This window comes from Adiantum capillus-veneris, chromosome 15 (genome assembly GCF_014529385.1).
Source record: "Adiantum capillus-veneris isolate H3 chromosome 15, ASM1452938v2, whole genome shotgun sequence".
NCBI lineage: Eukaryota > Viridiplantae > Streptophyta > Polypodiopsida > Polypodiales > Pteridaceae > Adiantum > Adiantum capillus-veneris.
The window spans coordinates 32,585,563-32,611,248 of record NC_140945.1 but is presented as its reverse complement, the minus strand read 5'-3'; the positions used below and the strand labels follow the sequence as shown (position 1 = coordinate 32,611,248).

The 25,686-nt window shown below is 45.4% G+C and overlaps 1 protein-coding gene across 1 annotated transcript in view; it reads right to left on the bottom strand.

Moving 5' to 3' along the window:
• LOC147440497 (uncharacterized) overlaps positions 1 to 25,262 on the bottom strand; it is a 42,160-nt gene extending 16,898 nt beyond the window's left edge. The window contains exons 1-7 of the mRNA XM_086530217.1: positions 24,141 to 25,262; positions 23,993 to 24,063; positions 23,787 to 23,880; positions 23,590 to 23,688; positions 23,416 to 23,508; positions 23,223 to 23,342; positions 22,840 to 22,943 (exon numbers count right to left, since the gene is read on the bottom strand). Of these exons, the coding sequence (XP_086386343.1) occupies positions 22,840 to 22,943; positions 23,223 to 23,342; positions 23,416 to 23,508; positions 23,590 to 23,688; positions 23,787 to 23,880; positions 23,993 to 24,063; positions 24,141 to 25,142 (1,583 nt within the window). The 5' untranslated portion in view covers positions 25,143 to 25,262. The remainder of the gene's footprint in view (positions 1 to 22,839; positions 22,944 to 23,222; positions 23,343 to 23,415; positions 23,509 to 23,589; positions 23,689 to 23,786; positions 23,881 to 23,992; positions 24,064 to 24,140) is intronic.
• Between the last annotated feature and the right edge of the window lie 424 nt (positions 25,263 to 25,686).

The window sequence follows — 25,686 nt, the reverse complement described above, 5'->3', positions numbered from 1 at the left end:
CGCCCTAGCCCCTGTTGCTAATTGGACTATTTTCTTATTTTTAATGATTAATCTCTTTTTTAGGATATTTTATTGTGTGCACTAAGAACTGTTCAAAGATTGTAGCTACAGGAACTGCCATCAAGAACGGACAACTCTGATGTGTCATTTGATGGGTGACGGTAAACATCGCGAAGGAGTTTCCGTAAGTTCGGAGGAAAGGGCCGGGTTACGGGTGCCCCTAATGCGTCACATGATGGGTGACGGGTGCATCAGAAAGGGGGCATTCCGTAGGCTAAGGAGGAAATCCGAATTGAGTAAGAAAATACGCGTAAGAACGCAAGCACAAGAATAAAGATGTGTTCAATGAAGCTTTTTACGAAAAGCAGGAACAATCGCGGGAAGGCAAACGCTTTCCCCCGAGGAATCTATGTTTGCATTGCATTCGTGCATGTGGTTGCATCCAGGGACGCCTGGGAAGTGTTGTTAAATGCATTGGTTTTAACTTATAAGGTTTTATTGAGTTTTTGGGCAGGTTCATACCAATTTTAAAATATGTCTGCCGCCCACTTAATAAGTGGGCAGCCACTTAGAAGATAAAGCAACAAAACCATGAAGATTGCCGACAAGGAAAAGAAACGAAAGGTCGAAGCGGATCTCCAACCGCAGCTTCGAAAGAGTATGAAGGTGTATCCGCATGATACTCTTCAAAGGATGATGGAGTCAGCAATCATTGCTTAGGATTTGCACTCAACTGGGACGCCCAGAAAGATAGAGCATAGCACTTACCGTGCAAGACAAAGAGGGGTCTACGATGACCAAGGGGGCCAAGGAAGAAAACGTCCATCTAGAGACGATGATCATTCTTAGAAGCCAGAGGGCACTGGCAAGCGAACTAAGTATCTTTCTCCTACTCAACTTCAAACTTTCAGAGAAGAAGGAAGATGCTTCTACTGTGGCGAGAAAGGATATATGAAACCTGATTGCCCGCTAAAGCAGCAACGGCAAGAGCAAGCCTCTACGAGGCAAGAGAAAGCAAGGAAGGAACCCGCACTACCAAGCTCGAACTAAATTCCAAATGTTCAAGGAAACACAGAAATGGAGAAAGGGAAGCGTCTTCAATTTATTGAAAAGTACAAAGATTGTTTCACAGAAACACTTCCTAATGAACTCCCTCCGGTACGCCCAGAAGATCACCGCATAGATCTCATACCGGGTAGCTCGCCTCCCAATCAAACCCCTTATCGGGTAAGTCTTGCTCAGCAAGAGGAAATTTTGAAGCAAGTCAACGAGCTTCTAGAGAAAGGGTTAGTACGACCAAGTGCTTCACCCTACTGCTCTCCAGTTCTACTGGTGCAGAAGAAAGATGGCACGTTTCGAATGTGCATAGACTATCGGTCTTTAAACAAGATCACAATCAAGAATCGCTTTCCGATCCCTCGGATTGATGATATACTTGATAAGTTGCAGGGTGCAAGTGTCTTTAGTCGCATAGACTTAGAGAGTGGGTATCATCAGATACGGATCGCCCCTGAGGATGTCCATAAGATTGCTTTCCGCACAACCTTTGGACTATATGAATTTTTGGTAATGCCTTTCGGCTTGACCAATGCTCCTGCGACATTCAATCGCATGATGGACCGCATTTTCAGCCCGTATCGAGCTTTTACGGGAGTATTCTTTGACGACATACTAATCTTCTCTAAGTCAGAAGAGGAACATCGGAAGCACTTAGACTTAGTGTTTCAAGAATTGCGAAAGCATGAGTTGCATGTGAATGCAAAGAAGAGCGAGTTCTCTCTCTCAGAGATACACTCTCTCAGCCATATAGTCTCTCACAATCAAGTGAGTATGGATCCTGCCAAGATCGGAGTGGTAGAAGATTGGCCTATTCCCACTACGGTACATGATGTACGTAGTTTCCTAGGATTATGTTCATATTATCGAAGGTTTGTTCGAGGATTTGCTCATGTAGCAGGACCACTTTATGACTTGACAAAGAAGAAGATTCCTTTCATATGGGGATCGAGACAACAAGGAGCTTTTGATCGGCTCAAGTACTTGCTAAGCCATGGGCCTATTTTGATAGTGCCTGACTTAAGAAAACCATTTGAGGTTCACTGCGATGCTTCAGGCGATTGCATCGGAGCAGTGTTAAACCAAGAAGGCCATGCAGTGGCCTACGAAAGCAGACGGCTTAAGGATGCAGAGTTGCATGCATCAATCTACGAAAAGGAACTCACGACAGTGATTCACGCCTTATCCAATTGGAAGCACTATCTTCTAGGAGCGGATTTTGTGATCAAGACTGATCACCAGAATTTGCGGTATTTTCTTACACAAAGGAAACTATCTGAGAAGCAGATGAGATGGGCAAACTTTTTGTCTATGTTTCACTTCCAGATCCTTCACACGGCTGGGAGTAAGAATGTAGTCGCAGACGCACTGTCTAGGCGGCCAAGGGTGAACGCTATCACTTCGGTGTATCACCAAGAATTAGAAGCACTACCGGATTTGTATCCGAATGATCCAGACTTCTCCACCATTTGGGGAAAGCTACATCGTGGAGAGAATGAGTTTCCCTATTCCATTCGGGACGGTTATCTCTACCACCATCAGGCCATATGTGTGGCAGAACCATTAAGAAATGAGATCATGGATGAAGCACACGCTTCGCCTTATGCGGGTCATCGGGGTATTCTCCCTACAACCTTAGCAATGGAAAGATATTTCTTTTGGCCTAGCCTTAAAGCAGACATTGATAAGTATGTCAAGGAATGCTTGGTTTGCCAAAAAGTGAAGTATGATCGGCATAAGACGCCTGGGTCGCTACAACCTTTGCCTGTGCCTAATGAACCCTGGGAAAGTATTGCCATGGACTTCATCATGGACCTCCCTAGAACTCAGACTGGAAATGACGCAATCTGGACCATTGTGGACCGGTTTAGCAAGCAAGTACACTTTATACCAGTCAAGAAAACGATCAAAGCAGATCATATGGCTAGGGTCTTTCTAGCACAGATCTTTAAGCATCATGGAATGCCTAAGTCTATTGTGAGTGATCGAGATCCTCGCATGACATGAAATTTTTGGCGTGCCTTGATGGATAATCTTGGTACAAAGCTGAATTTTTCATCTGCCTACCATCCTCAAACGGACGGGCAAAGTGAGATAGCCAATTCCACAGTATTGGATATGTTAAAAGCTTATGTGTCAGACCGGCAATCTGACTGGGAGAAATATTTGCCTCTTGTCGAGTATGCGTATAACAATACCATACACTCATCGACGGGGAAAGCACCTTTTTAGATACTTTATGGTAAGCCTTTGCTTCCACCTATCCTTTTAACTAAGGATAAGATTTTCGCAGCTGACGAATTTGTCCGGGCTTTGGACACAGCCTACGGGCAAGTGAGGAGAGCTATTCTACGCTCTCAAGAAAAGCATAAGAAAGCTGCAGACAAGCACAAGAGGAATCTCGACTTAACGGTCGGGCAGTTAGTCTTACTCAAGTTTGAGAAGGCAAGACTTAAGAAACAAGCGTCTCATAAGGGGAAGGTGGTAAAACTTTCTACCCGTTATTATGGGCCGTTTAAGATCACTGAGCAAGTGAATGATGTTACACTCCGATTAGAGCTACCGCCTAATTGGAGAATCCACAATGCTTTCCATGTCAGTTTACTCCGGCCGTATGTGGGACCGCCTCCAAGTCAGCCAAGTGCTGAGGAACCTCCTGAGGTTGAGAAAACAGAAGAAATACTCCAACCGGAGCAGATTGTAAGTCATCAGGAGCGGCCCCTTAAGTCCGGAAAGATAACACGGAAGTATTTGATTAAGTTTAAGAACTATTCGAATCTAGATGCTCAGTGGATGGCGCAGGAGGAATTAGCAGCTTATCCCGAGATACTGGAGGTATATGTCCAAGCACTTCACTTGAGGTCAACTGTTTAGAAGCCAGAGGGATGTTGCTAATTGGACTTTTTTCTTATTTTTAATGATTAATCTCTTTTTTAGGATATTTTATTGTGTGCACTAAGAACTGTTCAAAGATTGTAGCTACAGGAACTGCCATCAAGAACGAACAACTCTGATGTGTCATTTGATGGGTGACGGTAAACATCGCGAAGGAGTTTCCGTAAGTTCGGTGGAAAGGGCCGGGTTACGGGTGCCCCTGATGCGTCACATGATGGGTGACGGGTGCATCAGAAAGGGGGCATTCCATAGGCTAAGGAGGAAATCCGAATTGAGTAAGAAAATACGCGTAAGAACGCAAGCACAAGAATAAAGATGGGTTCAATGAAGCTTTTTTCGAAAAGCAGGAACAATCGCGGGAAGGCAAACGCTTTCCCGCGAGGAATCTATGTTTGCATTGCATTCGTGCATGTGGTTGCATCCAGGGACGCCTGGGAAGTGTTGTTAAATGCATTGGTTTTAACTTATAAAGTTTTATTGAGTTTTTGGGCAGGTTCATACCAATTTTAAAATATGCCGGCCACCCACTTAATAAGTGGGCAGCCACTTAGAAGATAAAGCAACAAAACCAGCCAGCGAATTCTCTCTCCCTATTTCGGGTAGAACAGCGCAAAAAAAAAAAAAAAAACGACCGCGATCTCTACGCGAGCAGTTATTCGTGCAGTGGCCAGGGAGCTATAAAAGCACCACATGCCCTCACTCACGGGAGGTACCAACATCAGCAAGAGAAGACTCTGCCGCAAGAGATCGCGAGACTACGAAGCACGGAGGTCGCTTTTCCGAGCAAGGAGCGACAGGTATAAGGTGTTGATACGCATTGAGAATTGTTGCTTTGTGTGGTTTGTTTTGAAGGAATCTCCCGTCTTACGAGAAGGCCCTTAACGAGAAGTACGGCTTCGCGCCTAAGTCCCCTACGGGAAAGTACGGCTGCATGCCTAAGCCCCTTACGAGAAAGTACGGCTTCGCGCCTAAGTCCCTTACGGGAAGGAACGGCCTTGTGCCCAAGCCCTTTACGGGAAAGCACGACCTTCGGGTCTAAGATTACAGAACGGAGGGGTTTCCTCGGGTTCTCGTGCTTGTATAAGAATTCTCCCTGAATAAAGAATACTCTTAACGGGGGGGGACCAGCCCATCTTCTGGTCCCCAATACTGTGTCGGTCTTCTCCCTTCTCTCACATTTGCAAAGTATTTCAATTTTCAGATTTTCAAGTGCTCGTGTACGCTCCCGTTTTGTGACAGCCCCAAAGACTGGAGCCCCTTTCAGTATTTTTTTATTATTGCTCTTCACAAAGTACAACTCCCGAGGTTCCAAACCTCTACAAGACTCTGCGTCCATATGCTCTCCGGAAGAGTGGCCCCAAGGCACTTAAACTTACAAGGGTTGCTCAAAAGCAGAGCCCCAAAAGCACTTGATCCAAAAGCACAGCACCCAAAAGCATCTGATGTAACAAACTTTGACACTCCAAGTCAAGATTCTACCGCGACATAGCAGAGATTCACTTCAAAACAGTTCACAATTCACAATTGATTCGACACGGCCCGGCGGAGTTTCGTGCCTAGAGATGTTGGCCCCAAAGATTGGTGCCCCTTTCGGTATTTCTTTTTGTATTAATATGTGTTCAAAGTACAAGAGAGTGGGAGGGTTCTCACTCTCAGACTCTGCGTCTAGATGCTCTGAGAAGTGAGGGCCCTGCCCACTTATTTATAAGTTACAAGAGATGCCCAAAAGCAGAGCCCCAAAAATCAAAAGCCCTTAGGCTTCTTAAAATAAACCAATGGGCTCAAAAGCTGCCAAAATCAGCCCACGTAAATTCAGCCACGCTTTTTCAGAAATTCCGTACAGCTAGCGCCATTAAAAGTTGATCCGTACAACTGCCACGTGTCAACGCAATTCGCGGCATGATTTTCGAAAATCCGTATCATTTTGCCACGTCAGCCTGCGGGTCCGGGTCTGCTGTGTCCAAGGCCAAACGGAGTGGCAATCTTATGCTCCTGTACTAGCAATATATCCACAGTGCCCACTACATGAGCCTGTAAATCTTACTATGGTTCTCATGGGTATGCTATAAGCAGTTTTGTTTATGGTTTGGCAATTGTCTTCATCCTGTTGCATTGTAATCGCCCTCTCTTGAAAGCATTGTAATCGCCCTCAATTACGCCTGCAAAACAAATAAAGGCCATAAACTGTCTTAGCAAACACTGACTGTTAGTACCGACGCACTAGGAACCACACATCTACCACATGTACCAATCGACAGTCACATCACAGGACATCACTTGACATCTGTCACAGTCTGGTGACGTGGCGTGCCCACAACACACATACACTCTCTGCAGCCTACTCTCGGAAACTGCAAGCTTAATGGCAGAATGACGTGGTAGGATCCGTACAGAACAGCGTCGTACTGGCTGATGTGCAGCCCATAAAAAGCGGTGGAAAATGCGGATAGCTTTTGCTGCTTTTTCTACGCAAAGCTCAGTCTGGAAATTCCTACGCACTTGTTGCTTTTTTCCTTCCACGCAAGTTTGAGAGAGAGAATGAGCTTTAATTTTTTAAGATGCTTTAAATTGTAAGCCTATTTTTTGGGGCAGCTTTTTATAGGGAGCTTTTAAGGCTCTGCTTTTGGCATCCCTTGTAGTCCTTAAATGCGTGGGCAGGGCCTCATAACTCAGAGCATCTGGACGCAGAGTCCGAGTGTGAGTGCCTGCCCGCACTTCTACTTTGAACACAGATTAATACAAAAAGAAATACCGAAAGGGGGCCAGTCTTTGGGGCCAATATCTCTAGGCATGGAACTCCAGTGTCGAATCAATTGTGAACTGTGAATTGTTTTGAAGTGTTTATTTTGCTGTCGCGGTAGATTCTTGACTTGGTGTGTCCAAGTCTGTTTCAATGGTATCAGAGCACGGCCGATTTCTCTTCTACGGGAAATCCGATCCCTTTTTTTTCCGCGGCACTTATGGCTTCAAGCAAAGATCAATCAACTCCCTCTACATCCGGAGATGCGGGAAGGGATCACAACAAAGATTCACGCGAGGAGTGCGGCCCGCCTTGGCCTACTCAGGCGGAGCGTCAAGAGATGGAGCGTCGACAATTGATCGGCGATGCAACAAAGATGATGCTTAATTTTGCCAAGGACCCGAAGTTGGCAAAATATATGAGCCAGACTTCTTTCGAAGAGGTGCAACTGCAGTGGCAGAAGACCACAAAACCACCCCCCAAACCCGCTCTCAAGAAACCTCCTACTCCTAGGAAGTATACAGAGCAAGAATTAGAAGAGGTGGTTGATGCACGAATTGCTCAGCTTTTTGACGCGCAGAACAAAGCTAAAAAGCATGACAAAAAGCAAAAGAAAGGCATTGACTTCCCGGGTTATTTGGGTCGTCAGTCTACTTTTGAAAAGGCAAAGAAACAGAAGAAGCGTGTTCGATTTGAAGGAGTTCCCAGTTCTTCTTCTTCTTCTTCTTCTTCTTCTGGCAGTTCTTCTAGCTCATCCGAATTGAGCGAAAAAGACAGAAAAGACAAAAAGCGAAGTAAAAAGCAACACTTCGGAAAGGGCAAGAAAAAGGCCAAGAAGTCTAAATCTCGCCCCGTGGTTGACAGTTCTACCGAGGACTCGTCTATAGATAGTTCGGACTCTGATGACAACAGCTTTTATGCAAAGAAGAAAAATTTTTACAAAGCCAACCAGTATGACTTTCTGGAAGACAAAAGCTAGAAAGTCAGAGAGTTTAAGGAAGGTGGCCAGTCAATTAAATTTGACATGTTTTCTGGTTATAGAGATGCTTCAAAGGCTTTGTCTTTGGTATAGCACTTTCACATCGCATTCGCGGGAGGGCGTTACTCAGAGCACTCTAAGATTCGGAGAGCTGCCTCTTACTCTAAGGGGAATGCTCGAACTTGGTGGTCCACGCTTCTATTAAACAAGATTGCGCCAGTTAAATGGCTGAAATTCAAGAGGCTTTTTATTTCTTCTTGGCTGATTCGAGAGTATGAACGCGATATACGAATTGCTTGGAACCATCTTCGGATAACCAAGAAGGATACAGTGGACGCTTATTGCGAGAGATTCTGGAGCTCCTTTCTACCCGCCTGTTCATTTAAGAAGATCTCGTTCAAGGAACAGATTGAGCGGTTTACCTTGGGTCTTCCTTCAGAGATCCGAGATCACTGCTTGGAACAAAAGTCAGCTTCCATTCAGGAGTTGATGAGTCATGCAAAACGGGGTTTTTCCATTCACTCTCGCAGCTTGACCTACCCCACCGATGAGATCATGACGCAAAGAGCCGAACAGACTTCGACAAATGAAAGTAGAAACAGGAAGAGCATATACCTAGATGAATCCAGGATAAGCCCAGATTCACCCTTGAAGGAAAGTGCAAGGTATAGACCCATGGTAGTCACCCACAAGACAATATAACCATCAGCTCCATCATGCATAGTATTGACTAAATACCACGACATCCAAGAAACAGGAAGAGCAACCCAGAAAAGAAAGATGCACGACCCAAACTCATTCCTCAGGAGAGAGCTCGCTATATCACGGAAGGGAAGTGCCTTGGATGCGGGGAAACTGGGCATATCTCCGTGAAGTGCCCTAAAAAGGCACAGATAGAACAGAACGACAAGGACGACGAGAGGCCTGAGAGTTTGAGAGCAGCTAAGGAACGTGGAAGAAAAGGCAAGATGAAAATAGGACTGGTTCCAGATTGCATGGGTACCGATCCCAGCACGATGGACGAGAGTACAGAACTTTGCCGAGCTTGGGGCAAAGTGAAAGACCAAGAAGCCCTGATCTTCTTTGATGGAGGAGCCAAGGCCAACTTCATTTCACCGGGATTGGCGGCGCGGCTCGAGATCACTCCCAATCGGATGGGACCACTTGCGAAGGCAGTTCTAGCAGCACCCGGCAGGGACGTAGCCATTACACCTGTCATTGGCAAACTTCAATTGCATTGTCAGGGGTGAGGCATGAGGACTTTTACATAATGCCTTTGGAAGGTTGTGATGTTCTCTTGGGAATTCCCTGGTACCACAAGAACAAGACCGTGGTCGACTATCAGGTGAGAAAAGTGACTTTGACCAAAGAGAAGGGCAGAACTATTGTACTTGATATTAAACTTAAGAGCAAGTCTGTCCCTATTGTATCGGCTTCGACCATTTCAAAGTTAATGAAATCCACTCTGTTTGTTTACTCGATCTTTATGAAAGAGTTGAGTGATGAGAAGAGGACAAACATGTCTGAACTTGATAAAGAACGCCAAAATTTTCTCCACTCTCATGCCGATTGCTTCTCAGAAGGCCTGCCAGGCGAGTTACCACCCGCTCGTCTTGAAGATCCTACCATTGATCTGATACTTGGAAGCACACCACCCAACCGGCCACCTTACGGTGTGAGCCGAGCCCAGAACGAAGAGATTATGAACCAAGTGAAAGACCTCTTGGAAAAGGGTCTTGTCCAGCCTAGTACTTCACCGTACTGCTCTCCAGTGTTGTTGGTTTTGAAGAAAGACGGATCTTGGAGAATGCGCATCAATTATAGAGCTCTCAACAAAATCACCATCAAGAACAAATTTCCGATTCCTAGAATCGATGATATACTTGACCGACTTCAGGGATCCTCGTGCTTTAGCAAGATACACTTGAAAAGTGGGTATCATCAGATCCGAATCGCGCCGAGAGACGTCTACAAGACAACCTTTCGAACGACTTATGGGTTATTTGAGTTTTTGATGATGCCTTTTGGCCTAACCAATGCTCCTGAGACATTTAACCGCATGATGGACAGGATTTTTCAAGAGTACAGGCTATTTGTTGGCACTTTCTTTGACGATATCATTGTTTTCTCCACGGATGAGGCAGAACATAGAGATCATCTGCTTCAAATCATCAGGCATTACGAGATCACAAGTTAGTTATTAATGCAAAGATACACTTTCTGGGACACATTGTGTCAGCAGCAGGAGTGCACATCGATCCGGCTAAGATAGAGACTATCCGTGATTGGCCCGATTTGAAGAATGTCCATGAAGCTAGAAGCTTCTTGGGATTGTGTTCGTACTACAGGCAGTTCATTTGAAAGTTTGCACAGGTTGCTTCCCCTTTGTATATCTTGACGCAGAAAGGAGTCCCTTTCTCGTGGGGATCCACAGAGGTGACTGCCTTTCAGACTTTGAAAGAGAAATTGACTACAGGACCAATTTTGACTTTGTCGGACTTGCAAGTCATTTGAAGTATATTGTGATGCTTGTGGTCGTAGTCTGGGTGCGGTCTTAATGCAAGAAGGCCATGTCATTGCTTACGAGAGCCAATTGTTCTCAAGGCCGGAATTGACAGCACAGATTTATGAGAAAGAGCTTTTGGCAGTTATCCATGCTCTTACTCAGTGACAGCACTACCTACTCGGAGCGGATTTTACTATCTTTACAGACCATCAGAGTTTACGCTACTTCTTGTCACAGAAGCAGCTATCGGAAAAACAGATGCGGTAGGCGAACATATTGTCACAATTTCACTTCTAGCTGCAAAGTGGATGGAGGAAGAGGACCTAGCAGATACTCCTCAGATTGTGAAACTTTACCTTGAAGCTTTTGGTTTAGCGTAGTCTATTCCAAATGGAACCCAGAATTCAGCTTGGCCGGACATCTGGTACAGTGGGTTGCACAAGAGGGGAGTTACTCCGCTCCTTTGTCAAGAGATGCCTTGATTTTAGAATACTAGTCATTGATGTCTCTTTGAGCTTCAGGGATACTGAGAGCTGACAGTATACTGTTATATGACTTTATGAAATGGAATTCTTGAATGTGAAACTGGTTTGTTCTTGACTTGTTTTTAAGTGCAAGAACTGATAGACGAAATGAATGTAGCATTTTGGTCTGAATGATCTCGAATAGACATGGTTGCAATAGGGGTTAATCAATCGAGCATCTATGAGGTCTTGAGTGGATCTAGATGCGATTGCTAATTGCATTGCCGATAAATCATGGTCTAAGATCCAAAAGCATGTTGAATGTGATTTGTCATGTGATGTCCTGTGTTGCCAAGTGATGTCCTGTGATGTGATTGTCGATTGGTACATGTGCTAGATGTGTGTTCCTAGTGCGTCGGTACTAACAGTCAGTGTCTGCTAAGACAGTTTATGGCCTCTGTCTGTTTTGCAAGCGTAATCGAGGGCGATCATAATGCTTTCAAGAGGGGGGTATGTCACAATCTGGTGACGTGGCATGCCCACAACACACACACTCTCTGCAGCCTGCTCCCAAAAACTGCAGGTTGACGTGGCAAGCTGACACGGCAGGATGACATGGCAAGATCCATACAGAACAGTGCCGTACTTGCTGACGTGGCAGCCCGTAAAAAGCGGCGAAAAATGCAGATAGCTTTTGCTACTTTTTCTACGCAAAGCTCAGGCTAGAAATTCCTACGCACTTGTTGCTTTTTGCTTCCACGCAAGTTTGAGAGAGAGAAAGAGCTTTAATTTTTAAAGATGCTTTAAATTGTAAGCCTATGTTTTGGGGCAGCTTTTTATGGGCAGCTTTTGGGGCTCTGCTTTTGGCATCCCTTGTACGCTTAAATACGTGGGCAGGGCCTCATAACTCAGAGCATCTGGACGCAGAGTCTGAGTGTGAGCGCATGTCCGCACTCTTGTACTTTGAACACAAATTAATACAAAAAGAAATACCGAAAGGGGCGCCAGTCTTTGGGGCCAATATCTCTAGGCACGGAACTCCGCCGGGCCACTGTCGAATCAATTGTGAACTGTGAACTGTTTTGAAGTGTTTATTTGTGCTGTCGCGGTAGATTCTTGACTTGGTGTGTCCAAGTCTATTACACCATTACAAGACATCACATGACAAATCACATTCAAAAATCATTCTAATCTCAGACCATGATTAATCGGCAACATATTTAGCAATCGCATCTAGATCCAATTGGGACCTCTCAGATACCCAATTAACTAATCCTTATTACAATCATGTCTATAGAGATTTATCGGACCACAATGTTGCAATCATTTCGTCTATCAGTACCTGCACTCAAACAAGTCAAGTACAAATCAGTATTATATTATCGGGAATTCCAAATCTTAAAGTCATTACAGCAGATCATTGTCAGCTATCCCTGAAACCCAGTAGGACATCAATGACTCTATTATCAAAAATCGAGGCAATCTGTTGACAAAGGAGCGGAGTGACTCCCCTCTTGTGCAAGCCCGCTGCACCAAATTCCGCCCAGGCTGAAATCGGGGTTCTATCGAAGTAGATTATGCTAAACTAAATGCTTCAAGGTAAAGTTTCACAATGTGAGGAGTATCTGCTAGGTCCTCCTCCTCCATCCACTTCGCATCCAATGCGGGATAGTTCTTGAATTTAATCAAGAACCGCATTATCACTTTACCTTTTATCTTTCTATCTTTATGTGTCAGTATCTGTTCTGGAACGAGTATCTCCTCACTTTCCTCCACTTCGGGTTGCTCATATGGCTCCCCATCATCAGACACATCGCCTTTAAAAGGCTTCAGGGGACTCACATGAAAAGCATCGTGAATTCTCCAAGTATCGGGCAACTTCAGTTTACAGGAGACATCATTTATCTTTTCTTTTATCTGGAAAGGTCCATAGTATCTCATGCTAAGCTTTGAAAAAAGCAGCTCCTTTCCCTTTTTCTTTCTCAGGCGTGCCTTCTCAAAACATAAGAGCACCCAGTCGTTCCCCTTTAATTTCAAATCGCGACGGTGTCGATCTACTGCCTTTTTGTGTCTTTCCTGAGATTTTTGTAAAGTCTCCCAGAACTTGGCAAAAGCTGTGTCCAAGTCCCTCGTGTACTGGTCGGCTTCAAAAGTCTTATCTTTCGTGCTTAAGAAGGGTGGAACCTTCAAAGCACCTTCAATAATCTCAAATGGCGCCTTCCCCGTCGAAAAGTGGATCGTTATTATAGGCAAATTCCACCAAGGACAAATACTTTTCCCATTGAGTCTTCTAATCCTAAATGTATGACTTCAATAAACACAGAACGACTGAATTTGCGATCTCAAATTGCCCATCTGTCTGCGGGTGGAAAGATGACGAGAACTGCTGCAACCGCGTGCCAATGTTCTCCCAAATAGCCTTCCAAAACAAACTTGTAAATCGGGGGTCTCTTTCAGAGACAATTATCTCAGGCATGCCATGTAATCTGAATATATCTAGGCAATGCACAGTCTCGCTAAGTGATCCGGCTTGACTATTTTCTTCATTGGAATGAAATGAGCTTGCTTGCTAAATCTGTCAATAACAGTCTAGATACCATCGTGCCCACTCTGTGTCTTCGGGAGATCAAAAATGAAATCCATTGCAATACTTTCCCATGGGCGGATGGGAATGGGTAAAGGCTGTAACAATCCTTGTGCTTTATGCCTGTCAAACTTGACCTTATGGCATACCAAGCAACTACGTACAAAATCGTCCATGTTCTTCTTCAGTCTCGACCAAAAGAAGTATCTCTCCACACCTTTCAAGGTGGTATCAATGCCGCGGTGACCCGTAAATGGTGGACAGTGGCATTCGGTTAGAACCTTTTCCCACAACGGCCGTGTAACGCACAACATCGTTTTCTTCATCAAGTAGCCATCCCGAATGGAATATCCCGCTACTACCTCCCCATTCTGTATTCGACCGAATACATCTACAAAATCTAGATCTATGGCGTACTAAAATCGACCATGTCCTCGAAGCTTCTATGCTGTATCGTGGAAATAGTCAAGACCAACTGCTTCCGGGACAAAGCTTCTGCCACCAAGTTCTTTTGTCTCTGCACATGGACAATCTTGAAGTGAAACTGTGACAAGATGTTCGCCCACCGCATCTGTTTTTTTGATAGTTGCTTCTGTGACAAGAAGTAGCCTAAACTCTGATGGTCTGTAAAGACAGTAAAATCAGCTCCGAGTAGGTAGTGTAGCCACTGAGTAAGAGCATGGATACCGCCAAAAGCTCTTTCTCATAAATCTGTACTGTCAATTCCGGCCTTGAAAACAATCGGCTCTCGTAAGCAATGACATGGCCTTCTTGCATTAAGACCGCACCCAGACTACGATCACAAGCATCACAATATACTTCAAATGACTTTTGCAAGTCCGACAAAGTCAAAATTGGTCCTGTAGTCAATTTCTCTTTCAAAGTCTGAAAGGCAGTCACCTCTGTGGGTCCCCACGAGAAAGGGACTCCTTTCTGTGTCAAGATATGCAAAGGGGAAGCAACCTCTGCAAAATTTCGAATGAACTGCCGTTGTACAAACACAATCCTTCTTGCATTAAGACCGCACCCAGACTACGACCACAAGCATCACAATATACTTCGAATGACTTCTGCAAATCCGGCAAAGTCAAAACTGGTCCTGTAGTCAATTTCTCTTTCAAAGTTTAAAAGGCAGTCACCTCTGTGGGTCCCCACAAGAAAGGGATTCCTTTTTGTGTCAAGATATGCAAAGGGGAAGCAACCTCTGCAAACTTTCTAATGAATTGCCGGTAGTAAGAACATAAGCCCAAGAAGCTTCTAACTTCATGGACATTCTTCAAATTGGGCCAATCACGTATAGTCTCAATCTTGGCCGGGTCCATCTGCACTCATGCTCTGCTGAGACGATGTGTCCCAAAAAGTGTTTCTCTGGTAGGAAAAATTCTTTGCATTTATCACCAATTTGTGATCGTGCAATGCTTGAAAGACTTGTAGCAGATGTTCTCTGTGTTCTGTCTCATCCTTGGAGAAGACAATAATGTCATCAAAGAAAGTGCCAGCAAAAGATATGTACTCTTTGAAAATCCATCATTCGGTTAAAGGTCGTTGGAACAATGGTAAGGCCAAAAGGCATCACCAAAAATTCAAATAAACCGAAAGTCGTCCGAAAAGTTGTCTTGTAGTGTAAGGTGCAGCGGAAGTCAATGTTGAACTTTGCTCAAGATGAGTGCTCCGAACTCTGCTCAAGGGTTCCTTTTACTTACGGAAGGGAGAGCCTTCTGTTCCTTTAGTGAGAGAGTGCAATGGACACAAACAAAGTGGATGAACACTGTGAATGAAGGTGCTGAGACTGAAAGATAGAGAGCGAAGAATACAACTGTTATGTCCCGCTCACAAGAGAGGGGATCTAGCCCAGACACCGTCAAGATAGGCGTCCAGTGTCCGGGCGGACGTAGCGTGAACCCGACCAGTGTGGCCGCCCATTATTATAAAAGGGAGGCCAAGGCCTCATTTACAATTATTGACCCCCATTGGCAAAGAGACAGTGGTTAGGCCGTGAGGCTAGGAGTGCGCGAGGTCACCTCGAGGAGGTGAGGCCGGGTGGTATGGGATGCTTGGTCTTACAGGTGCACGCCTACGTCCTCGGACGCTAGCCCCAGCACGAAGGAGCTGCCGGATGGTGGCTATGGTCGGGTGGTTTGTCTGACGCGTGTCTATAGGCGGTCCGTGTAGCCGGGAGATCCACTCTCCACGTTCGTTTCATGGTCTCAGAGCCGGCTTGGCTGCACGAAGGACTGTGTGCACACCTACGGGCTGGTTAGAGTCGGATAATCACTGTTTTATGTAATTTTTTATGAAATAACTGTCTCATCGATTATTTTCTTCTCATGAACATGTTTGCAGGTGAACTTTAATGTGTATTTTGCTGATTTTTTATAAACTTCAGCAATTTTGCGGGCAGAAAAGCTGAGAAGTGCAAGTTTTTCATTAAATTTACTGATTTTTGACAAAATTAGTGAATTTCTTTTGAATTGCTGATTTTAGATTAAAATTCAGTATACAATTAAAACTCTCTGTAATGTTCTCTGTGCGAAACGTAGAAAGAGAGAGAGAGTGAAAGAGAGACAGAAGAAGTTTGGCTCTCCTTCTCTGTTGCCTCCAGTGTGGAGCGAAGAGAGGGGGCTGCTCTCAGTATGCAGCAAAAACTTCTTGTCATCTGAGTTCTTGCGCTGCAGAAGAGGAGAGAGAGAGAGAGAAAGCACAAGAGGAGAGAGAAAGCGAGCGGATTAGCCAGTGTGGTTTTTTTTTGTTGCGTGCCAAGCACGAGCGGGCACATGCCAGATTCTTTTCTCTCCCCCTTCCACGCGTCATCTACAGGTGTTTGATTTCTTAAGCGCTTGAGTTTTTTTTTCTACGCTGGTCGCTTTGCGTGGGTTTTTTTTTAACGCTATATGATAGATTGTTTCATTTTATTAAGGGACCCTTTTATTTTAAATGGCCAGGACATTTTGAGTTTTTTAAAGTATGGTCTGAAACCTGTCATTTATTAAAACTCACTTACAGAGACTTACAGAAACTTACAGAGAACTTCATTTTAGCTCTCCTGCTCCTCTCTCAAGTCTGCTCTCTCCCACCTGCTCGTGCTCCCGAGCTCCTGCCATCACCTGCTCGCCTTCGGACGCTCACGCCGACGCGTAGAGCTCCTCGAAGTTCAACTATTCGCGACCGAAATGTGCAGGAAAGGCCCAGTTTCGCATGAAACTTCCAGTTTTTCACACACTTTGCCATGGATTCCTCCAGCTCGGATATGCAGCATGACGACGCGCCAGGTAATGTTCAAATTCCATTCACGCATACTCTCTACACATGGATTACAAGTACTTTCCAGAGTTTCAACCAGCGTGTTACCGCTCTGGAATACACGAACGTTCAGGAGAACATTCACTTGGCCTCTCCCGAAGGGGTCGTGCAAGGGCTTAGTTCCCGGCTTACTACTCTAGAAAATACGGCTCAGTCAACGATTGCGCGTATTTTCGAGGGCGAAACCCATCTCCAGCAATTGCGGACGCAGATTGCTGCTTTTGAGCGTTCACAGGGTGGTTCGACTACCACAATTCCATACAAAACTACAAATTTCTCAGGTGAAGATAAGGAGTGTACAGAACTGGCCGTAAATAACTAGCTGCATCACTGGACCACGTATTTTGATCTCCATGGGGAGCATGATGAACGGAGGATTCAGACGATTCCTCTCTATCTGCGCAGTAAGGCGCTTACCTGGTGGTGCGACATGACAGAGAAGCCTACGACGTGGGCTGATTTCTGTGTGAAATTCAAGAGGGATTTCGCCAAAATGGATTCTTTGAAAGCTTATGTTAAATTGCAGAGTCTTTCGATGAAAGCTCTATCTTTTAATAAGTATACAACAGCTTTCAAAGAAGCGCTCACCTTCTGCAAGGTGGATTCTACGCACGTTGTGGCAAAAGCCAGGACGTTCCATTTGATAAATGGAGCGAGCTGTGAGAAGAAAAGAACTACAAACCATCAATCCGATGAGGGTGCCTCGAGGAAGCGACCCCGATTCCAGTATAAGTCCAAATCACCGGCGAGATCTCCTCAGGAGAAGAAGAAAGCCAAAAATGCTTCAGTTGTTGATGCAGTGAAGAAGGAAGCTTGCTTCGGATGTGGCAAGACAGCCTGACAGGTCACCAAATCAAGGATTGCCCCAAGAAGAAGAAGAAGATACAGAAACCGCAAGGTCGTCCTTCGGTTCAAATTCACGAGATCTCAGGTAACTCTAATGTTGTTCAAGTTGAAATCCATCATTTAACGCACAGTTCATGCACTAACTGTACTTTTAGCACCAAAGTGTTTGATAAGCACGATCTTCTCCGTTTCCCCGAGATGATCAATGGTCACGACGTGACCGTACTCCTTGATAATGGAAGCTCACACAATTTTGTGGATGCAAAAATTGATGCAAAAACTGAGCATGCGGACGCGAGACAGTGACCATGAGTATCGCGTAAAGATGGCTCATGGAGAGGATACGGATGTATGGAATCGGATGATTCCAGACTTGTGCTCGAGCTAGCTGATTACAGAGAGAACCTGGATTTCCACATCACGCGCCTGGACAGAGCAGATGTTATTTTAGGAATTCCATGGTTTTATGATAAACAAGACTCATTGTTTATAGACTATGTACACCATTCTCTTGTTTTTGTTAAGCAGGACATGCCTCATGTATCTGTGTCGCTTTGTAATTAGAAGTCTATAAATAATGGTTTTGCAATACCAGTTGTTACTGCTTTGGAAATGTATAAAAGAACAAAGTCTTTTGATGTTGACTTTTATCAATGTGTACCATCTGCTTGGTTTGATTCATTAGTGCTTAGTACTTCTGTCACTGAATTTCGTAAAAATGTTCATGTTCTTCTGTTGAACTTAGGAATTTCGACGAATCCAACCTTATCCGAGAAATCATGACTGATTTCAAGGATGTTTTTCCTGATGATCTACCTCCTGGCTTGCCGCCTTCGAGAGGAGTAGATCATGGCATTGAGTTGGTGGCCGGTAGTCAGCCCTTCTCAAAGCAACCCTATCGGTTTAGTAAAACCGAGGAGCACGAGATTCAGCGGCAGCTGAAAGATTATCTCAACCGAGGTTTTGTTCGGCCAAGTAAATCCCCGTGGGGAGCGCTAGTGTTACTTTCTCAAAAGACGGATAACACTATGCGCTTCTGCGTGGATTACAAAGGATAAAATAAGCTCACTGTTAAGAAGAAGTATCCGCTCCCACACATGGACGATCTGACAGATCGACTCCATGGAGCGTTGTATTTTACGAAGATAGACCTGCGATCAGGCTATCATCAGATACGAAACAAACTCGAAGATATTCCTAAGACAGGCTTCCATACGCGTTATGGTCCCCAAATTAGGGTTTGCAGGAATTAGGGTTTTTGTTGTCAATAGCCACGTCATCACTTTGTGACACCCCTTTCGGTATTTCTTTTTGTATTAATCTGAGTTGAAAGTACAAGAGTGCGGGCAGGCGCTCACACTCAAGACTCTGCGTCCACATGCTCTGAGTTGTGAGAGGCCTGCTCACATATTTAAAGGTTACATGGGATGCCAAGAGCAGAGCCCCAAAAGCTTAAAAATCCAAGAGCTTCCCATAAAAAACTGCCCCAATAATGGGCTTCTAATTTTAAAGCATCTTAAAATTTAAAGCTCTTCCTTCTCAAGCTAGCGTAGAATAAATCGTTTTAGCCAGCGGAGACTTCCAGTCAGCATTTTGCGTAGCAAAAAGCAGTCCAAAAGCTGAGCGCTGGGCTTCCGCAAAACGCATTGTCTTCCGTACGCAGTGCCATGTGGCAGCCTCGCCCGCGAATTACGCTGCAGCCAGCTGGTCAGCCGCTTCACCATTTCAGTGTGTGTGTCTAATGGACGCCACGTCAGCATTTTCTTCCACGGGCAGCCACGTCATCACTTTGTGACAATTTTTAATACCTAACCCCCTTTAGGCTCCTTGGTCCATCTTTTGGGTTCAATTCCTCTTGTCCACTCGGCCAATTCTCTTCTAGTTGGGCATGCCACGTCAGCACTCTGTGATAGATTGTAGTTATCTCTATGTTTCTATCCAATCCCTCACCAGAAAGTGATTACACCTTCACTCACACTATCACTCTCTTCTCCCTCTAGTCTTTGCTCTCTCATTCAGTAAAAGGAACCTTGAGCACGCACTAAGCACACATCCTGAGCATTCACCATCAATCACTTCCACTACACATAACAATCAAAGAGTTCAACAACTGGGAGGTCCCTCTGCAAATGTGCAACCATGCAATGATACCCTCCTGGAAGGTTATGATCTTTCACACCTCAGCATGGGTACGAAGACCATCAATCTTCACTAAGGGCAGATAGGTAGAGGGATCTCATGTATATCTGGGAATCACTTTCAGTGGCAGAGCATGGAGGTTCTTCATGGCACAGGCCTCTCAGGATCATTTGACAAAGGCATATGCTTCACTAGCCATGCTTGAGAGGCAGTGTCATCAGGCGCGTTTCCATGAGCCACGCACGAAGTGCTCGCTCTTCAACACACTGGTGGCACCTCCACTGATGTATGCAACTTCAAATTGGACACCGGGTTTATCCACACTATCATGGTGCATACTAGGGAAACCCCAGATTTTACTGCTAGCACAAATGATTCACAGCCAAAACCATATGTACCACATGATAGCCAAGTTTGATGTACTACCTATAGCAGTGGAGGCTCTATCCTTTCTTTACATTGAATCAACAAGATGAGACCAGCCAGACTCCCGAGACTTACTTATGAGGCCTCCCAAAATATGGCAGAGTTGGATGACCAAAGGGTTGTTAAAGAGGTTCGTCTCCTATCCGGTGGTGGCTCTAAATTTCATAGTTACAGGGGACGGGGGGGACGGGCCCTAGGGTCGGGGGACAGCCATAACCGGGCCGGGGACGGAAGGGGACGCCTTGGGACGGCCGGATCTCTGGCCGGACAGGCGGGTCGCAGGGGGACGGACGGGGACGGACCGGGGACGACCGGATCGGACGGGGTCGGACGGGGACGGCCGGGAATGGCAGCAGTCAGGCGGGCTAAAAGTAGTCGTTTATGACCGTTTTAAACGGCTGTTTGCAGCCCAACTACCACATTTTGGGAGGCCTTGGCCCTTGGGAGGCTATAAAAGGCTCCCTTGGGCCTCTTAATACTCATTCCAATTTCCCTCAAGCTCAAGTGACCAACTTTCCTCTCTACTCAATGCTCAAGCCTCATAGCCTCATTGAGTCATTGCTCAAGGCTCAAGCATGACCATTGACTACTCTACACTCTAGTATCTACCCTTGAAAGTTGAGTCTCCACTCTCAAGTCTCTCCCTCTTCTACCAACTTTGAAGTTTGAAGCTCTCCTCTCCCTCTTCTACCCACTTTGAAGCTCTCCTCTACTCTCTCTCCACACAAGCTCTCTTCTAACTCCTCTAACTTCTAAGCTCTACCCTCTCGAGTCTCTCCACCATCATGTCATCTCAAGCCAACTCCACTTCTCAAGCCGGTTCTTCTCGAAGGAGGCCCGCCGTGCAAACGTGGTCGAGGTGGGATGAAGTCGACTTTAGCACGCGTGGCAAAGGTGGCGTTGCAAGACCATGGACATGCAAGCTATGCCCACACAAGAGAACGGGTGGTTCAAACAAAGTGCGAGCCCATCTTCTTCATGAACCCAGTCACGAGGTGAAGTTTTTCCCTCATGTAGGCGAGAAGAGGTTGGATCTTCTTGAGAAGCTCACGGTGTATGAGGTTGCGGAAGCGGCCAAGAGGGGCCGTTTTGTTGCCGTTGATCCCTCCGCCACAGCGACACCGCGAGAACAAAGGGAAGCCAACCTTGACGACATCTCTCGAAGCTTCAAGAGCCATGCATCTACACCGTCCTCTTCCGTTCCGCATCGCCAAAGCACTCTCAACGAAAATTGGAATCCTAAATTGAAGGAAGAGGTGGATAGGTCAGTTGCCCGATTCTTCTTCCACGACCACATTGCCTTCCATGCTTCGCGGAGAGTTTCCCTTGGCATATGCACATTGCAATCTTACATTTTGTATTCATAATGGGTTATAACTTCTCGACTCTTGACTCTCGACTCTCCATACTAACACAACATGCTCTATTTTGTGTGGATAGGTCTCCATACTTTCGAACCATGGTTACGAAAATAGGGGAAATAGCTCCTCTTATGTGCCACCTTCATCGGAGAGGCTTCGCACCACCCTCCTTGACAAAGAGAAGCTTGCCGTGGAGCAAGCGGCCCAAGTGACAAAGGATTTGTGGGAGACCAATGGCATCTCTCTCCTTGTAGATAGATAGAGCGACACCCGCAAGCGGTCCATCCACGGGGTGGTGGCCTACTCGAGGGGAGATGTACTTTGTGGAGTCACATGATGCATCCGATAGTGGCAAGGCCGCCGAGATGCTTGTTGCGGAGTGGACAAGCACCATAGAGATCACCGGCCCGGAGAATGTCCTTTGTATGGTTGCAGATGGAGAGGCGTCAAATAGGGCAACCAGAGCTATCATTGAGGGCATGTATCCCAGCATCCATGTCACATTTTGCATGCCGCATTGCCTCAATAACCTCCTCAAGGACATAGGGAACTTGTCATGGATTTCACCCACCATTGGTGACGCCTCTCGAATTGTCTCCTTTGTGCTCAACCATCAAAAAGTGCGCCATGAATTCTCAAAGAGGAGCCACTTGTCCTTGCTCAAATATTCAGAGACAAGATTTGCATTCAATTGGCTTATGCTAGGCCGCTTGTCTACATGTGGCGGAGCCTTAAGGGGCCTCTTTCTCAGTGATGAGTTCCAGGCCATGCCGGAGTCTACATCAGCCGTAGGATTGAAATACCGAGAATCGGTCGACGACGCCGCTTGGTGGGAGGAGGTGAAGACTCTTGACGCCATGGTCAAGCCTATTCTACACCTACTTCGAGTGGTGGATGGCTTGCAGCCATGCATTGGCACAGTCTATGAAGCCATGGATCGGATGATAGAGGCACTTGAGAAGCTTGTGCCTGACCCTGTTCAGTATGCGGAGATTCATGGCTTGTGTGAGTCGAGGTGGAATGGATACTACTCTCCACTTCATGCAGCAGCTTATGTGCTTGACCCTGAGTTTCAGGGAAGGCGTCAAGAGACCGACAAGGAGGTGAGCAAAGGATGGCGGCTGTATGTGAGGTAGACATGCCTTCTGGTTGCATACCCCATGTGTGAGCCCACCAAGTAGGCTGGTATGAGGGGGGACCCCTATTCCTAGATCATTACAGGGTCAGAGCCTCTATTCTCAGCAGTGTTTTAGCCATGTGTCATTTTTAGATGTTGTGACGTAAATGGTCTCAGAAAGATTGCTGGTTTACTTAACAGATCTGACTTTTTAAGAAACACCTTTTTCCTGTGCAATCAAAAGCGGCTCCAATAACAAGTTGCCAGTATAACATGGTTTCTCCTCTTGATAGCTTATTAAGTTCAGGTTGTCAAACTAGGTTCACCAGTCAACCATGTCACGCCCAAGATGCAAATAAATGAATCCAAGGCATACAAAACTGCCAAGAAAGCAGATTCAAAAGTTTGTAATCCAAAATTTAGTACCCATTCATTTGCTCGGGAATATCTTTCGGGCAGTCAAGTTCCCAACTGCTAATATCGACCACTTCGGCCCCCTTATCTTTTGCTTCATCTCTAATGTACCTTGCCTGCAAGCATGTTTCATGTGACAATTTAACCACAAAAACCATAGATTTTAAGGAGTGAAACATTATATCTGTATTGTGATGAAAATGTGGACTCTCATATTTCATCCAATATACAAGACCTATCAGCAAACTGTCGGTAAAACATGCTCTGGCCCTTCAGACTAAAATTCGAGACAAATTCCACAACCTTAGACCTATATCCTGCCTCCCACTATCACCTATACCACTTGCAAGAAAGAAGTGGAGATTAAGGGTGCACTGCTTGGCTCAGAAACTTACAAGAGCCTGTAAAGCATTCAGGTCCTGGCCTTTCAGCGAATCTAGATACTGAAGTTTCTTTTCGCGCAAATTGATGACTGCCAAGCACCAATGGATGTCCTTATGAATGGGGACAAATATCTGCAAATGATTATCTCAATAAACATATGCATATGCTCTCTTCAATATTCCATTCCTCTCCATTTAAAAATACCTTATCACATTCAAGTAAAGAATACCCAAGCTTTCTTTGCGTAGTCCATCTTCTGACTGCTTTATAATCATACGATCGAGCATCTTTATAAAGCTGCAATGAGCACCAGAAATCAACTCCTATGCAAGTAAACAATGGAAAGCCTTTGCAAACTGAGTGCAGAATTGTGTGTACCTTGTTAAAGAAAAAAGTGTTGAAAAAGTGGCATTTCAGATAAAGTTTTTGCTCTCGGCACTCCCTCTCCTTCAACAACTCCATGTACAGATTTATGACCTGGCATAAACAGTATTATAAAAGTTATTTTCAGACACAGGCACACCAAGCTCGCCTTCAAATAAATCCACGAATTTATTTATTTTTTTAACCCCTACTTCATCATTCAGCCAGGCTCCAGGCTTTAAGCACTGCAGAGTTGCCCTTGACAAATCGATATTGGAGGCTTCATGCTGCACCAGAACTTCATGCCTGAAAGTGCTAAAACTCTCAAATCTACAACACTACAATTGCTCTGCACAATTTACATGATCCAAAGCTTGCTCTCAAGGTTGTAAATTTGCTCCCACTATCAAAGAGGTACCTGTTTGATCCATTCAAAGCCTGGCACACTTCCTCTTCCTCCTCCTCAGATAGTGGTGTGAAAGCAGCAGACTGCACAAAACTCAAGCTTAGAAGAATTTACTTTTTTGCTGCAAACAAAGGGAAGATGATGCAGGTCCAAACATTACTGTTGGTAATTGAATTGACTCCTTTTTCTTGCACTCAAACAGTGCTTGTTTGGTTCGTCGCAGACTTTCCAAAAGGGCCTCTTCAACCTCAATTTTTGATTTCAACTCTTTGAAGCGAGCATCATCTGCATGTCTCTTCTCCAACAATTGCTTATATAAAGGTTCCTGCTTAGGGATTCCTCCCACTGAAATTGGTGCAGAAACTGTTTTTGGAAGAGTCAAGCTTGTTTCAAAAGCTTGACACAAAGTCTCTCTTGACATGGTTTCTCTATGCACTTGCTGCATGCGTAAAGAGCCTGAATGTGTAGATGGTTCGCGCGAAATGGAGCAAGTAGTGGCAGCTTTCATTGCATGCTGAGATGAAGCTGCATGCATGTCAACCAATGCCTCAGCTGCAGAAACATCATTAAGAGAAGAACGAACATCAGCCGGATCGGAGCCATGCATATCAACCAATGTTTCAGCTGCAGAGTATTTTTCAGAAGATGGAAAAGGCTGCCGTTGCATTCTTGAAGATGTACTATCATTGTGGAGCTGAAAATCTTGCAAATGGTGTTCCCTGGCACTCACGCTGGCAGGTGCATCATATGGATGTGATCCAAAATGTACAATGCCAAGTGGGTCAAAAGTTGAGGCCTCATCGAGTGGGAAGCGAGACTTATTCGAGCCTATATTTGGATTCAAGGCGCTCCTTCGCACTACTGAGGACGACACAAACTGGCTCAAACTCTCTTTCTGCTTGTAATAATTATTTTCAAGAATGCTGCGATACCCGTCAGCAGGAGCATGCGCAAGGCTGCCATCAGGAGAGCATAAGCTTGCAAGCCCGCTTGTGGCACGGAAGCAGCGCTGCCTCTTCCAATGTTGAGCAGTGGAATGACTTTCCATGGCATCCAGACGAGCACGCAGACCCATTTTTACCTGCCACAGAAGAAGCCTGAATAAAAACCCTAGGCACAGCCCTGCTTTAGCCAGCACGGTCACTGTTGCGCACACATCCATGGAACGCTCGCGCCACGCTCATTTTCCGCTGCCTGCAGAGAATCGCGCACCCCCCACTTACCACAGCAATTCCCGAATAGCTTTCGCTGCGTTGTTTAGCGTTAGGCAGTACGCGTTCAAATCCGCCGCAAAGCACATTACTCTTTAGGGGAATGGTTCGTATAGGGTAGTCACACTACACACATGGGTTCAGAAAATCATGATCATTGAAGTATGTGCTTGCATACCGTGTCCACAAAAAAAAATGACGGGGAGGTGGCATCATCATCACCCAACCGTAAGGAATGTGCCCACTCTCCACTTGCTGATTACATCCTTTGGATTTGTTGTTTCATCGGTCTTTTCAATTTATTTCGCTCAAGATATGAGATTTCTTGGCAGTCAGAGAATAGCCCCATCCTCATCGACCTGTAAGGAAATCTACAGAAGATGTCTATGCTAGCAGATCATGATCATTCAACTTCATCATGACAACACCTCGAAGTGAAGGGGGAGCTCGAACCGCATACATTGATGTTATTAGTTGCATCTATAGGGTTTAGTG